General features: G+C 37.8%; 1 protein-coding gene, 1 long non-coding RNA gene and 1 pseudogene across 4 annotated transcripts; 2 read left to right on the top strand and 1 right to left on the bottom strand.

Moving 5' to 3' along the window:
• Positions 1-1295: 1295 nt before the first annotated feature.
• On the top strand, positions 1296-4917 carry LOC149043295 (uncharacterized). The gene is made up of 2 exons (XR_016188278.1): positions 1296-1528; positions 4448-4917. It is a non-coding gene; the product is annotated as an uncharacterized LOC149043295 (long non-coding RNA).
• LOC149043294 (uncharacterized) lies at positions 2535-5506 on the bottom strand. 3 transcript variants are annotated; one of them, XM_089211876.1, is made up of 6 exons: positions 5333-5506; positions 4120-4293; positions 3854-3972; positions 3482-3590; positions 3174-3283; positions 2535-3058 (listed from the first exon to the last, which is right to left on the bottom strand). In XM_089211876.1, the coding sequence occupies exons 1-6, from the start codon at positions 5450-5452 to the stop codon at positions 2908-2910; spliced, it is 783 nt and encodes a 260-aa protein (XP_089068002.1). In that variant the 5' UTR covers positions 5453-5506; the 3' UTR covers positions 2535-2907. The 3 variants fall into 3 exon arrangements, with proteins under 3 accessions (XP_089068002.1, XP_089068003.1, XP_089068004.1); XM_089211877.1 differs by lacking the exon at positions 5333-5506 and adding an exon at positions 4380-4437; XM_089211878.1 differs by lacking the exon at positions 3174-3283.
• Positions 5507-6598: 1092 nt separating this feature from the next.
• Positions 6599-7577, top strand: LOC149043293 (uncharacterized; annotated as a pseudogene).
• The last annotated feature ends 4510 nt before the right edge of the window (positions 7578-12087 follow it).

Below are 12087 nucleotides of genomic sequence, written 5' to 3'. Positions count from 1 at the left end.
TTTCCTGTCTTTTCTTGAGTTTATTTTGCCCCAGTTTCAATCACTTGGATACTTAGTCAGTCAGACTATCAATAACACCATTTTGTTCATAGATAAACACTGAAATAATGATAATAATAATTAGATTAATGGAAATAATTATATGAATTATAATTATCATGACTATTATTGTTTTAACTATTATAAATATTATTATTATTGTTGTTATCAATGTTTTTATTATTATTTACATCATAAATTATGAGAGATGCTTGGGAAAAAATGGTCTAGTTCCCTTCAACTAGTGACTCTTTCAGCTAAATGAATTAAGACTTAAGTGAACAATAACTGCTGTATTATATTCTGTCATTCTGGTGACCGTATTATGGTGAAAGTCCACTGATATTATTCCCCGAAGATGATAGGCAAATCAACTAGACTTTGTATTACACACTGTTGGAAATGTTTTAAAAACATGGTGGCTAAATCAAAGTATCACTTTAGAAACATAAAATCGCAAGGTTAACTTTCCATGTTTATTGTCTGAGAAAAGATCAGGCCACCAGATTACTTCAAATTCTCTGGTTGCCCTCCCCTCTCCATTTCCAACAACAATTTCAATTTGCTGGGTGGGAATTGTGCTTGATTTCTTGCTCCTTGCTCTTTCCTTAGCCGCCTGCAAAGCTTGTTGAGCGGTTAACAACTCATTGCTCGCAGCAACCTCCATATTCCCCCAATAGCTTTTCTTTAACTCTAATGGTACAGAACTTTGATAACTCAGGGCAGAAATAACATCATTCACTTCATGATCCTTGTAGTGAAAAACTCTGGATTTTTCTCTCCATACAGGGGGGCGCAAATGCCTTCTTTCCCTCGCACTATTGATGAAAGCATTCGGCATGCTAGCCAACAAAGCTTGGATGTATGTTTCAGGGACATAGTATCTTTCAACTCGACACCATTTCCCTGAAACCAAAGGAATAATAACAAAAGTCATTTTATAAGAAGTGATTATTTAAAATGGAAGTTAAATTTACTAAATGATTTGCTTTTTAAACATAAACCCGAGTTATTTTTAAATCACGAAATTGCATATGTTTTAGTGGTATTCCTTGAAAACCTTCCTGGATTAGAAATTCTTGTCTTAGAAATTCCTCTAGTAGCAAGGTAATTTATGGAAACAATCGCTCTGTACAGCAACTAGAACTATTTTCCTCGACTGTCTTATCATATTTTTAAAAATATATATATGACTGGTTGGTATTTAAAATCTCTCACTCTGCAACTTCGCGTAGTAATTATTACTGTACAATTTAATGGGTCGCGAATTCCCACGTAGACTCTGTGACCCCCTTCCGCAGTATGATTTTATCGTGTCAGCGGTCGTCTCACTTTAGTAATAATAGACAAGGATATGCCTGCAGTCAACCAGCGGTATCACAATTGATTACTCTACTCTAATCAGTTGGGTCCGGAGTTGAAACCTTGCAGGATTTTGTTAGAATTTACGTTAAGAAAAGGCGAATTGAATGGCAGATTCAAATAGGAGGTAAGTACATCGGTAAAAAGGAATGCTTTATTAGAAAACTGCAGAACTTTTCCGTCTATAATTTTTAATACAATAAAAAAGCTGAGCTTCCAAGGTGGCCATATATAATTTGCCGTTAAGATCAGGAATAGGTTCGTCTGTTTAACAGTCTACTGGCCCATTGAAAACTTAGTAGTTGACATCAGTTAAAATTAAGAACAAGTAAGCATTATTATCGTAAAAAATATGCAGCTTTTAGAAGCTGGCCAGTAAGGTATTCTTGGCTTATTGCAGAAGGAAATGTAATGGTTTCATATTAATAATTAGTCATGGTGAAGAGCAGGTCCTTCACAATAATAGTTTGAGTTGGTGAAGGGGGGACTCAAGTGTGTTCGCATGAGCTGGGAAAACTTGGATTTAAAATTACTGCAGGGAGGGGGGAGTTGGACAGAGGGGTCTGAACATCCTGATTCCCATACCCTTATTAAATGGCTCTTGCCTCTGTTTTATTTTCATTGCAAAAGTTTATGCAATTTTGCTAAAAATTTTACCCAGTTCCTACCCCTCTTGCCTCCAGTACACCTCCATCCCCTATTCTCATGGGTTCCCATCCCCCTGTCCCCCACCAAATAACTCTTAGATACTGGGAATTGCTTTTGAAATTAGGAAAGAAAGTGTTTATACACAAACCAGTGACAAATGTGTTATACCCGAACATACAGTACAAGGATATGAATTATTTAGAACCGGACCTTCTAAATTTTATCGTCAACTCCAATTCCATAATATTTTTCACAGGTTAATACTTCAGCCATTAGTCTTGTAAATGGTTGGTAAATGGTTTATCAATCAGATTGGAACGTACAGGGTAAAAAAGGGCATTTTATCACTAGCTTCTGGAAGTGTGTCTTCAATTTTCTCTTCATTAAGTTCTTGTTTAGTATTTTATCTTTTGCTTGTTTGTGTGCCTTTTGGTTCTTTCTTGTTTTCTTTACAATTACAGTTTCTGAAAATATTGGTTCCATGGTTTTTGTCCAAAAAGATGTTTAATGAACATGACATATCTATTTCATCAGTTTCTCAGCAAATGAGTGCCTAAATCAAGGAACATTTGCTGTGACTATAACAAAGAAGTATTACTGATCACATTCAGTCAGTCAAATTTTAACTGACTTAAATGATTGGTCTCTTAACAGTTACCTCGTGGGCCCTTTTACTGCATATTCTTTGGGAAAAAATGATTTAAATTATATAGCTTGCTTTAGAAAATACACTTTCTCACAATTTTTTTCCCTTGAATGTAAATTTCAACAAGCTGAGCCACAACTCCATCACATACTTTAAAAATGAAAAGAAGACTCCCAGATAGGTTGCTATTTGTGTGTATTTTAAGTGTATGATCATGGACAATAAAAGAAAGGATTTTGCAATGCTGTGGCAAAGTTCACTCCTAAATAACTAGCATGGAAGAAATGTCCACATCTATCGCAGCCAAGCCAGTCTTCATTGTCATCCATCTGACACACCTTGCAAACAACAACATCCCTTCCTCTGCCAAAAAGTGAAGTAAAAGTTCAAAATAATTACTTAATTGTCAATTTGTTTTTGGGATTAAACACAATACACAGTGGTGATTGTAATGATAAGAAAGGCATAATTATTGTACCTCAAAATGTCATCGTAACAGCTGCCAAACAGGTTGGATAGAAGCTTCATTCTCTCAATAGAAACATTGACCTTTGTGATTGGTCTGTTATCACACAAGTTCCTGGCAAACTAACAATAGATCTTGCAGTTATATTATATATGATGTAAGATTGGTTGATGTAAAAATGTAAATATTCTGATTATGTTTCTTTAAAAACTGCTATGGAATGACATCATATTGTTTTGACTGTTTAATGTCAAAGATATTGATGGAATTGGTACCTATGAGCTCACTTATCTAATTCTTTATACCACTCTAAAGATTACCTTACAAATAAGTACTCCACAGTTGAATCCATCAGTTTGCTGAAAATGGGGTGGCTCAAGGCATGCCCACTCTTTACTTTTCCAGCCTGTTTTGATGTCAGCAGCCTCACTACAGAAAGATTGCAACCATTTTCATAAATGCTACTGGATACAGCTACAAAAATGAGTTATGAACATTGTCTCAATATTAATTCCTGGCGATTGATGGAATCAATTAAGTTAGGTTTAGTTAAGTTTATGTTACATGAAGTCACTAAATTACTCATATATATATAGCTGAAAAATCATAAAAACAATGTGGCCAGTACAATGGCCATTAATAACTCTCACAACAATGAAACACAGGGTCTTGCTGGGAATACAGAAACTCACCTTATGTTATTTATAAGTCTGTACAGGCTGGGATTGGAAGCTGCTGTTATTTCATTTGGATGTTTGTTTCCATGAATAGGATCAATGTAGACACGGATAGATTCCTTGTTATCTAAAATCTTTGAACGCATTTATTTTATGTCGTCAAAACGAAGTCCTGAGTCATGTGTACAATGTTCAATTTATCTAAAGAATATAATACAAATTTTTAGAGATGACTATTTTTAAAAAAAAAATGTACAGTATGAATAGCATCCTCGACTTACCAGTAATGTCCAGTGATGTCCAGTGATATTCATTGGAATAACAATTTTTTCAATTCCATGGAACCTCTCGCCCATCCACAATCTACGGGTACTTGCCCCATGTTTCACCAACTGACAAAGGGTACTGTCAGCAGCAAAGATTTTTGTTAGTTTCCACAGTGTAGCATCAACGATCTGCAAAGAGAAACACAACGAATTTAACAACTGAAGATATACAAAATTAATCTTTCGAATAGTTACTGGAATACAGTACTGCTCACCGTATCAGTTAACCATCCATCTACAAAACTAGGCATCTCCTCTTTAATTTTCTGTGTTTCTTTTGCAGATAAAGTGCCAGGAGGAAGAGTGGCTAGCAAGTCAGAAATTAAATTAAATTAAAGATTTCTGGAGACTCAAGCTTTCATAATTTTGGGCTGCTTTCTTTGTTTTTCAAAAAAAAAGAAAAAAGAGTGCAAACAAAACAGATCTGGTCCACACGCGCATGTTTTTCACAGCGCCTTGTCTTTTCTTCCAAACCCGTGTAAACTGTTAAAAACCTTTCGGGCCGAGGTTAAAGAAAAATGTGATCATTTTTAGACTACGAAAAACGCTTTATTAAATAGTCGCTAAATCTTGACAACTGTGAATGATTGTTGACTTTTATGACGATGATTTAGCATTTCTTCGTACTCATTTTCTCACCGGTGAAAGTTGTGCAATAGTCTGTCAACGCACGTGTGGAACGGATGCTGTAAATGCCTTCGGATAATTACCGAAATTAAAATCCTGGCCACTTGATGGCTAAATTTTATTGAACTGTTGCGACATAATATTTCGCTTTCATTTCTTCATTAAGATATGGACGTCGCATCTGGGCTCCATAAATGACTAGCATATTTCCGCCCTTAACAAACAAAAGGCAGCGAAAGGTCAAGTTGTTTTGTAATATAAACATGAAAACCCTGGCATGGCATTCCTTGACTGTATTCGTCCTCTGTTTTGCGCAATCGTTTTCCTATTCCCGAAAATTGCAAACCTAAAATGCTCAAAAGAAAAAGTAAAGAAGATTGAAAATACTATTTTCGGATGATCTCCGCGACCTTTCCTTGACCTCTGTTGTGGAGCGCACAAAACATGTAGAATTCAATGTGGTGAATTGCTCAATGAGATCTTCCTTCCGTTCCTCTGTCCCATCTAAAAACCCGTAACCGTAGTCACTATCAACGCGTACCTCGCAGAGGTTTGCATGAAGAAACTCGATTTCCTTCTTAACTAGCGTAGATTGTTTGCCAGAACTATTTGGATTACAGCTAAGGCTAGTAGCCCGCGTTGCAAAAAATTCGGATGACATCTCGTTAGCAAGGAAAGGCCCATGAGCCCTGATAGGGACGTGACTTTAAGTAATAACGCGGGATTCTTGCCGCTGGTTATAATTAACAGCTGATTCAACCCTAGTCCCCAAGTTGAGCTCCCCTTAGTTAGTTATTACTAAAGTGGGACGACCGCTGACACAATAAAATCATACTGCGGAAGGGGGTCACAGAGTCTACGTGGGAATTCGCGACCCCAATTTAATTTGGTGTCCAAATGGGAGAAGAGCTCATGAATTTTGTTTTTGAGGTGAATTAAAGAACGATTTCTTCTATGTCTCGTACTTCGTCGAAGGAAGCGCGCACAGACAATAAAAATAATGAGTAAGTCACTATAAACAACTAGAGCAAAGTAACAGCGCTCTCGAGGATAGTTTTGAAATAAGTAGTGTTCCCAGATGATTTTCAACATGAACCAGTAATTGCTATTTTTTAATTCTGTGTTTTGATAGACTGAGATGTTCTTGAGAAAATATTAAATCGGTAAGCACTGTTGTTCCCTTCGAAAAACTTTTTGCGTAAGCACCTCACTAGACGCTGGTTAAACTAAAACCATATTTGGCGACGTGGCATTTTGATTACACAATTAATTTTAATTTTAACAACTATTCGAGCGTGTGAAGAACGAAAAAGAGAAAAATTACATACCAGCGGCTTTCGGATGTAGGGAGGAATTGATACTTTCTACAATCCCACTTATCCATTGCTTGTAACTCATAGACCTTCCCGTTCTTATTCTTGGGGGAGGCCAAACGATCTCTTGTCCATTGTAGAACTTGACGAATGTAACGCACTCTGCCTCGAGCGCGGTAATGTGATGTTTCGACTCTCTATGTCTCAGTAGCGCAGTTGTAGTGTTGAACTTGGACGCACATACATCGCAGCGCGTCTTGTAGATAGCTAAAGATGCCATGTTTGAGATAAGTGCTGAATATGGACGAACGTTAAGGCCGCTAGTAAACTAGTACTAAAAAAGCACAATAGGCCGTTTTTCATTCTAAGGAGGTCTTTTCACACCTCTTCTTCCGGAGGTTTTCCGAGCTACGCAGAACTTCTAGAATTTCATCAATAGCGCTTTGATACCTGCATTAGTGTAATTACTTGCAACGCTTTCAATAGCTGGACATTTCACTCTCGTTTTTTGCTGATTACTTTGAATTGCATATCTGGTAAAAGTGTTCGTGAAGACTGCTATGGCCAGGAACAAACGAAGAACAGTAAAGGACAAAGAGAAGCTGAAAAAGATCAGAAAGGAAGCACGAAAGAGGTGGAGGCAAAAAAAATCCGCGGAGAAAGCGATGAAAAAGCTAGCAGAGGAGAAGAAGCGCAACGAAGATAAGGAGCGGCGAAAGTTCAAAGAAATTAACCCATCGCTAGTTGTGAGGACGACGAATTTTCTTGGCGCTGGAACATTTGGCAGTTGCTACCTAGCCTTTTACAGAGATATGGTGGTAGCTGTCAAAGAATTTAAAAAGAGGAAGAACGTCGACCTCGCTCACCTGAGAAGCGAAGTGTGCCACGAAGCTACCATGATCAAACACCTGAAAGATCACCGTGGTGTCCCTCTACTCTTTGGTATCATAACCAAGAGCGAGCCCATTCGACTTGTCACCAAGTTCCACGGGAACAAAAACAAAGGCCTCACTTTACACAAAGCCATAAAGAAAGAAACATTAGAAAAGCCTACTTGGCTTGAAATTTTAAAAAAACTTATCGAGGCGTTAAACCACATTCATTCATGTGGTATTCTTCACAACGACGTGAAGAGCAACAACGTGGTAATGGAGCAACGAGGAGAGGAGTGGAATCCTGTGATCATCGATTTTGGGAAAGCTCGTTTCTCGTCAGATCCCAAGCCGGCGATGTCCTTGTCCACCCATTAACAGGAGAAGTATCGAGAACAATATCCACACATTGCCTCCGAAATTGTCAACGGGAGTGGCAGGCAGAGTGCCCAATCTGACATTTTCTTTAGGGAAAATAGTTTTGGCAGTATTAGATTTGCTCCCAACAGCGACAGCAAGATCGTTGAAGGTGGCCAGAACTGCTCTTTGCGAAGAGCCAGCAAAACGCCCCTCTTTAAAGGAACTTTCAGAGGCACTCTGAATATATAAATGACGAAATATACGGATAGTTCTCTTCTAATTTATCGGCTAGTTTCTTAACAAATTTGAGTTTTTCTTCCATTTAGCTTTTAGTGCGCAATAAAAGCGCTTTTATTTCCAACTCACCAATATGTCAATGCCGAAGAAATCGGTGTGTGTTCAATAAATTCAAACGTTCCTGTTACTAGTGAGCAAGTCCTTCGAGTGTTTATAGTGTAAAATACCTCCATTTAGATTATAGCATGTTATAATTTCGCTTTACGTTTTCGTCTCCCAAGTATGTTCGCAACAAAACATTTCTCCGAAGTCAAATTTTAAGATTTCTAAAAATTTCCTTCCATCAAATTCGAAGGTTTTTAGGGTTTCTGCAACTTTGTATTTTTTTTCAAGTTTCCTCTTAAACATGTTATGCTGTTTTGCGTTTTGTTCAACGTATAATTTAGGTCGGCGTCGAAATATTATTATCCTTCGCAAAAATTCCGATAAAATGTAAAATTTCCCTGGCCTACATTGTGCGCATTAAAAGGAGCGTTAAAGTAAACATGAGCTGTTGATTCCACGCGAGGGTTTAATCTTGAAAAATGCCTGCACGCGAGTGACGCCGACATTACCGCGTGTCCCTATCTGGAAAACATTCGTGTTATGACAAGAAAGGTCAGCTTAAAGGTTTTGGGTTACTCAAACCATGCAATTTGGACGCCGAAAAGTGCCAAAAAAGTAATTACAGAGACCTCAACCGCAACACCTCCAACGTACTGTGGGTGCGAAATGAGATCTTCTGTTACAGTTAATAATTGCCAGGCGGATCTCAGATCCGGCTTAGCCTAATTTGCATAAATTATTTTGGTGGGCAAAGCTCGTCATGAATAAGTGATACCGTGATGACTTTGGAACAAATACGAAAAGCCGACTATGTTTACATAGAGTTACCAAGGTTGAAGAAAAGATAAACCACTACCCATGTTCTTAATGGTAATAAAGTCTCTAGGGATGAATAGATAAAAAGCAGGGAAGAATTTTCGTTGAAATAATCACAACGAAACCTAAAAAGGTTTAACTTCCAGTAGGTATAATTTATTCGAGAAGAGACTGGGACGACTCTACTCCTATCGACTTAAGAGAGAATTTTTCTGGAGACCGCGTGAAATCAAAAAAATGTGGCACATGCCTAGAAAAAGCCCTACCTTCATACTTCGCTCAAAGATACCTTAGGGTAAGTCTATAAACGTGGTATAATTTTTTTGTTCAGAACTGTTTTTATTTTCTAGAAAATCACCAAACACTATATCGAGCCCCAACCGCCATAACAGTGGCCCAAATGAAGCCGACGAGTAGGGCAACAAAAACGTTATTCTTCAAAAGCGCAAAAGAAAGCAAGTCTTTCCGAATATTATCTATTTGTATACGAGGTATTAACAAATGATTTGAATCTACTAACGGGATTATTGACATAACTATGAATTATTGGCGAATATTTGAAAATCGCCAAAATTTGATTGATTAAAAATTTCATTTTGGAGCAGTTTTTCAATAAAAATTTTTCCTACTCGGTATAACTCGGAATCACTTGAGATGAGCATTTCTGAAAATTGGAAACGATGTTCTTTTCAAGGATATAAAAATTAATTTGGGGCTCTTAATTACTGCGAAGAAATAGCCCGATTTATTTTGTGCAAATCGCAACGCCGCCGTGTAAACAACCGCAGATAATCCAATTATTCTTTTATTATCGAAGCCATAATTTCTTCAAAATCTTATCGCTTTGAGCTGTGCTTTATCAGAAACTTAATATGTTACCCTTACCTTCTGAAACCAGTGATTAAGGAGTGATGTTTCCATTATTTTTGTTTCAAATCGCCATGTTCACTTGAAAAGTGTTTACAACGTCCGGCTTGACCATTTACAATACTCGGAGCTGTTCATAAATCATCGCAAACCATCGCAACTCTATATTCTGTTTCCATACAACTCCAGTATACACAAAAGTCTTTTTAGCACGATAAACCAAGATGCTTTGATTGCTTACAGTTTCAGTTAAGAAACGTTTGGCTCCCCAAATGGCACAACGATGTTCACCAACGAAGTCGTGTGTCATCATTCATGTTTGTCACGCAATCACGCTAAACGTGCACAGGACACCCAGACAGGCATTCGTCTGCAGACATCGCTGTACCGAATGCAGGGCCAACTAATATTTATTTCTTAGTCAGTGTTATGTTTTAAACAAAAACCTGCGCGAATTCACTTAAAAAACGTAGTAGATCTCTTTTGAGTGTTTTGAATCAGTGCCATTCTGAAAAACTACTTTTTGACGTTTTCGTAAATTTAGTCACCCCCTGGTACTGACTATACATGCGTTGTTATCGACTCTATTTCCACGACTACGCGCTTGCAAAGATTCTATTTATCAATAGGCACTTTAAGCATGACGTTTAACGGCAAACGGCAAACGGCAAACGCAAGCTTGCCTTTCATTTTGTTACCTATTTATGGAATTCTTAAAAAAATCCTGCACAAAAAATAAAATAAAATAAATCAAACCTACTTAATTCCGTGCACACACGCCTAGAGACAGACGACAGAAATTGAATTTTTGACGTTCGGAAAAACAAACGTCATGCGTAACCTCTCAAATGACGAACTTCCCAGTTAACTAAAACAACTAGTTGGAAGTTAATTGTCTAGTGCTCCGTGATTATATACATCACCTACGTGTCCCTAGTGGATCGATAAGGTCTACCATGACCTTCAGTGGCAGGCAGACAGGTTCCACGGTGAGGCGTTCTTTTCTAATGACACTGGAAAAATTCTACTATGTAAACAGAACAACAGACTAACAATTTCGTGCTTTATCTATGCACTTTGAACGTTAAACTTCACTAAAAACGTAAATCTTCGAGTCACAAAGTCGGCCGCTTGTATCAGGCCGCGAGACATTACGTGTCATTTGATATCGCCTGACTGTAGGTCATTACAATCACATTTTTTAAAGCTTTGGACTTACACAATCTCTTTTTTTTTGTTTTTGTTGTTGTTGTCGTTTTTTTTTAATTTTCCTTACGATAGCGTGCTCATCAATTTAAACCTTTCGATTTTGTACCTTGATTGCTACGATGATAATGGCCATCGCTAGAAACTTGACAGTTTTCTCAACTCGAACTCGGAAAAAAGTTGTTTCCCGTCCCTTAATCAAACAATTAATCGGCCATTCTTTGAGATCCCGAATTCTCGACAAGACAGAGGCGGCGTACGCTCGGAGATTCAAGAAATCAGGAAGTTCCTCCATACCAGCTAACTGAATGGGTTTTATAAAGCAAAAAAAGAAAGAAAGAAAGAAAGAAAGAAAGAAAGAAAGAAAGTAAGGAAAGGAAAAGAATACAGTGTCATATACTTTAGGTGTTTTCCTGGTCAATGAAACCAATATTCAAGCTACATGTAGTTTTTCACTGCTGACAGGTACAGCTAAAACAAAGGGCTTCGACCTTGCTCACGTAAGGCAGCTTACGATGAACGGAGATATCGAGATACCGAAATATTGGAAGGCAACGTGAATATCGATGCCCGTGCTAAAATGAGATTGACTTTCGATTCAACATCATTCACGCCCACAGCCTGTTTGTGTGCTGAGATGTCTTTCTCACATAAGCGCAGAGGGACTATAAGAGAAGCTTTTCCTGCAACTCGACTTCGCTTATCTTGGGAGCAGCATCCCCCAACTAATCTTTGAAAGGAGCAATTGATTTCCATTTGGTACGCTCACCTCTTAAAAAAATCGGCGGCCAAACGAAAACACCATTTTAGTTTGCTTTGGAAAATTTATGGCGCGACGCTCATTATATGGTTAGAAACTGTGCCTAATCTAATTTATTTTTTTAGCGCTGAGTATTTTAGAAAGCTACTCCCAATTTAATTTTTCCACTCCTGCACCTGTCTACCCTGCAAGCCGTCACAATTTACAAAATAGGATAACACATTTTTTTACGTCGTTAAAAATTAATGCAGTGAAATTTCCTCTATGCTGTAGTAACATATAGCTAATTCATTTAGCAGTCTAGGGTGACGCATGAGTGGTATCGCGCTTAAAAAATGCAAACAACGGTAATTTTAAATTCTGGATTTAAAACTTTTTCCCGGAAATAAAAAATAGGGGATAAGAAGGAAAGAAAATAAGAGCGTATTGGTAACCGAGCCTCCTTTCGAGTGACATGTTATTGCGTGACACCATCGCAAAAAACGAACGTCAATGATTCATTTCATCTGTCAGGATGCTCTGGCTCGTTCTATAAAAAACAAACTTCCATTCTTATTGTGAAAGGAAGACTTGTAAAATGTGAGTGTTCCAAGCTGAAATATGGTTATAACTGTCCAGCAATGCGACGTTTCCGGCAGGAACCTTCGTGAGATGTTTTCAGTGTGATTTGGTATACACCGCCTGTAGTGCTGTACCATCGAAGCTGTTGTCAAGTCTCTTTATAACAAGATTGAGGCAAGGAACCAATCTTAGAAAGGTG

Source organism: Pocillopora damicornis, chromosome 7 (genome assembly GCF_964200805.1).
Source record: "Pocillopora damicornis chromosome 7, jaPocDami1.2, whole genome shotgun sequence".
Lineage (NCBI taxonomy): Eukaryota > Metazoa > Cnidaria > Anthozoa > Scleractinia > Pocilloporidae > Pocillopora > Pocillopora damicornis.
The sequence above is the reverse complement of the archived record's forward strand: the minus strand, read 5'-3'. Positions and strand labels throughout refer to the sequence as shown.

What these genes read in the sequence shown, in the direction of transcription:
- LOC149043294 (XM_089211876.1), bottom strand. Translation starts at nt 5,452, where the DNA reads ATGTCATCCGAATTTTTTGCAACGCGGGCTACTAGCCTTAGCTGTAAT. An exon ending in GACATCACTGGACATTACTG is followed by an intron (nt 3,973 to 4,119) that starts GTAAGTCGAGGA and finishes ATGCGTTCAAAG; the next exon opens with ATTTTAGATAACAAGGAATC. An exon ending in GTGGAGTACTTATTTGTAAG is followed by an intron (nt 3,284 to 3,481) that starts GTAATCTTTAGA and finishes ATCTATTGTTAG; the next exon opens with TTTGCCAGGAACTTGTGTGA.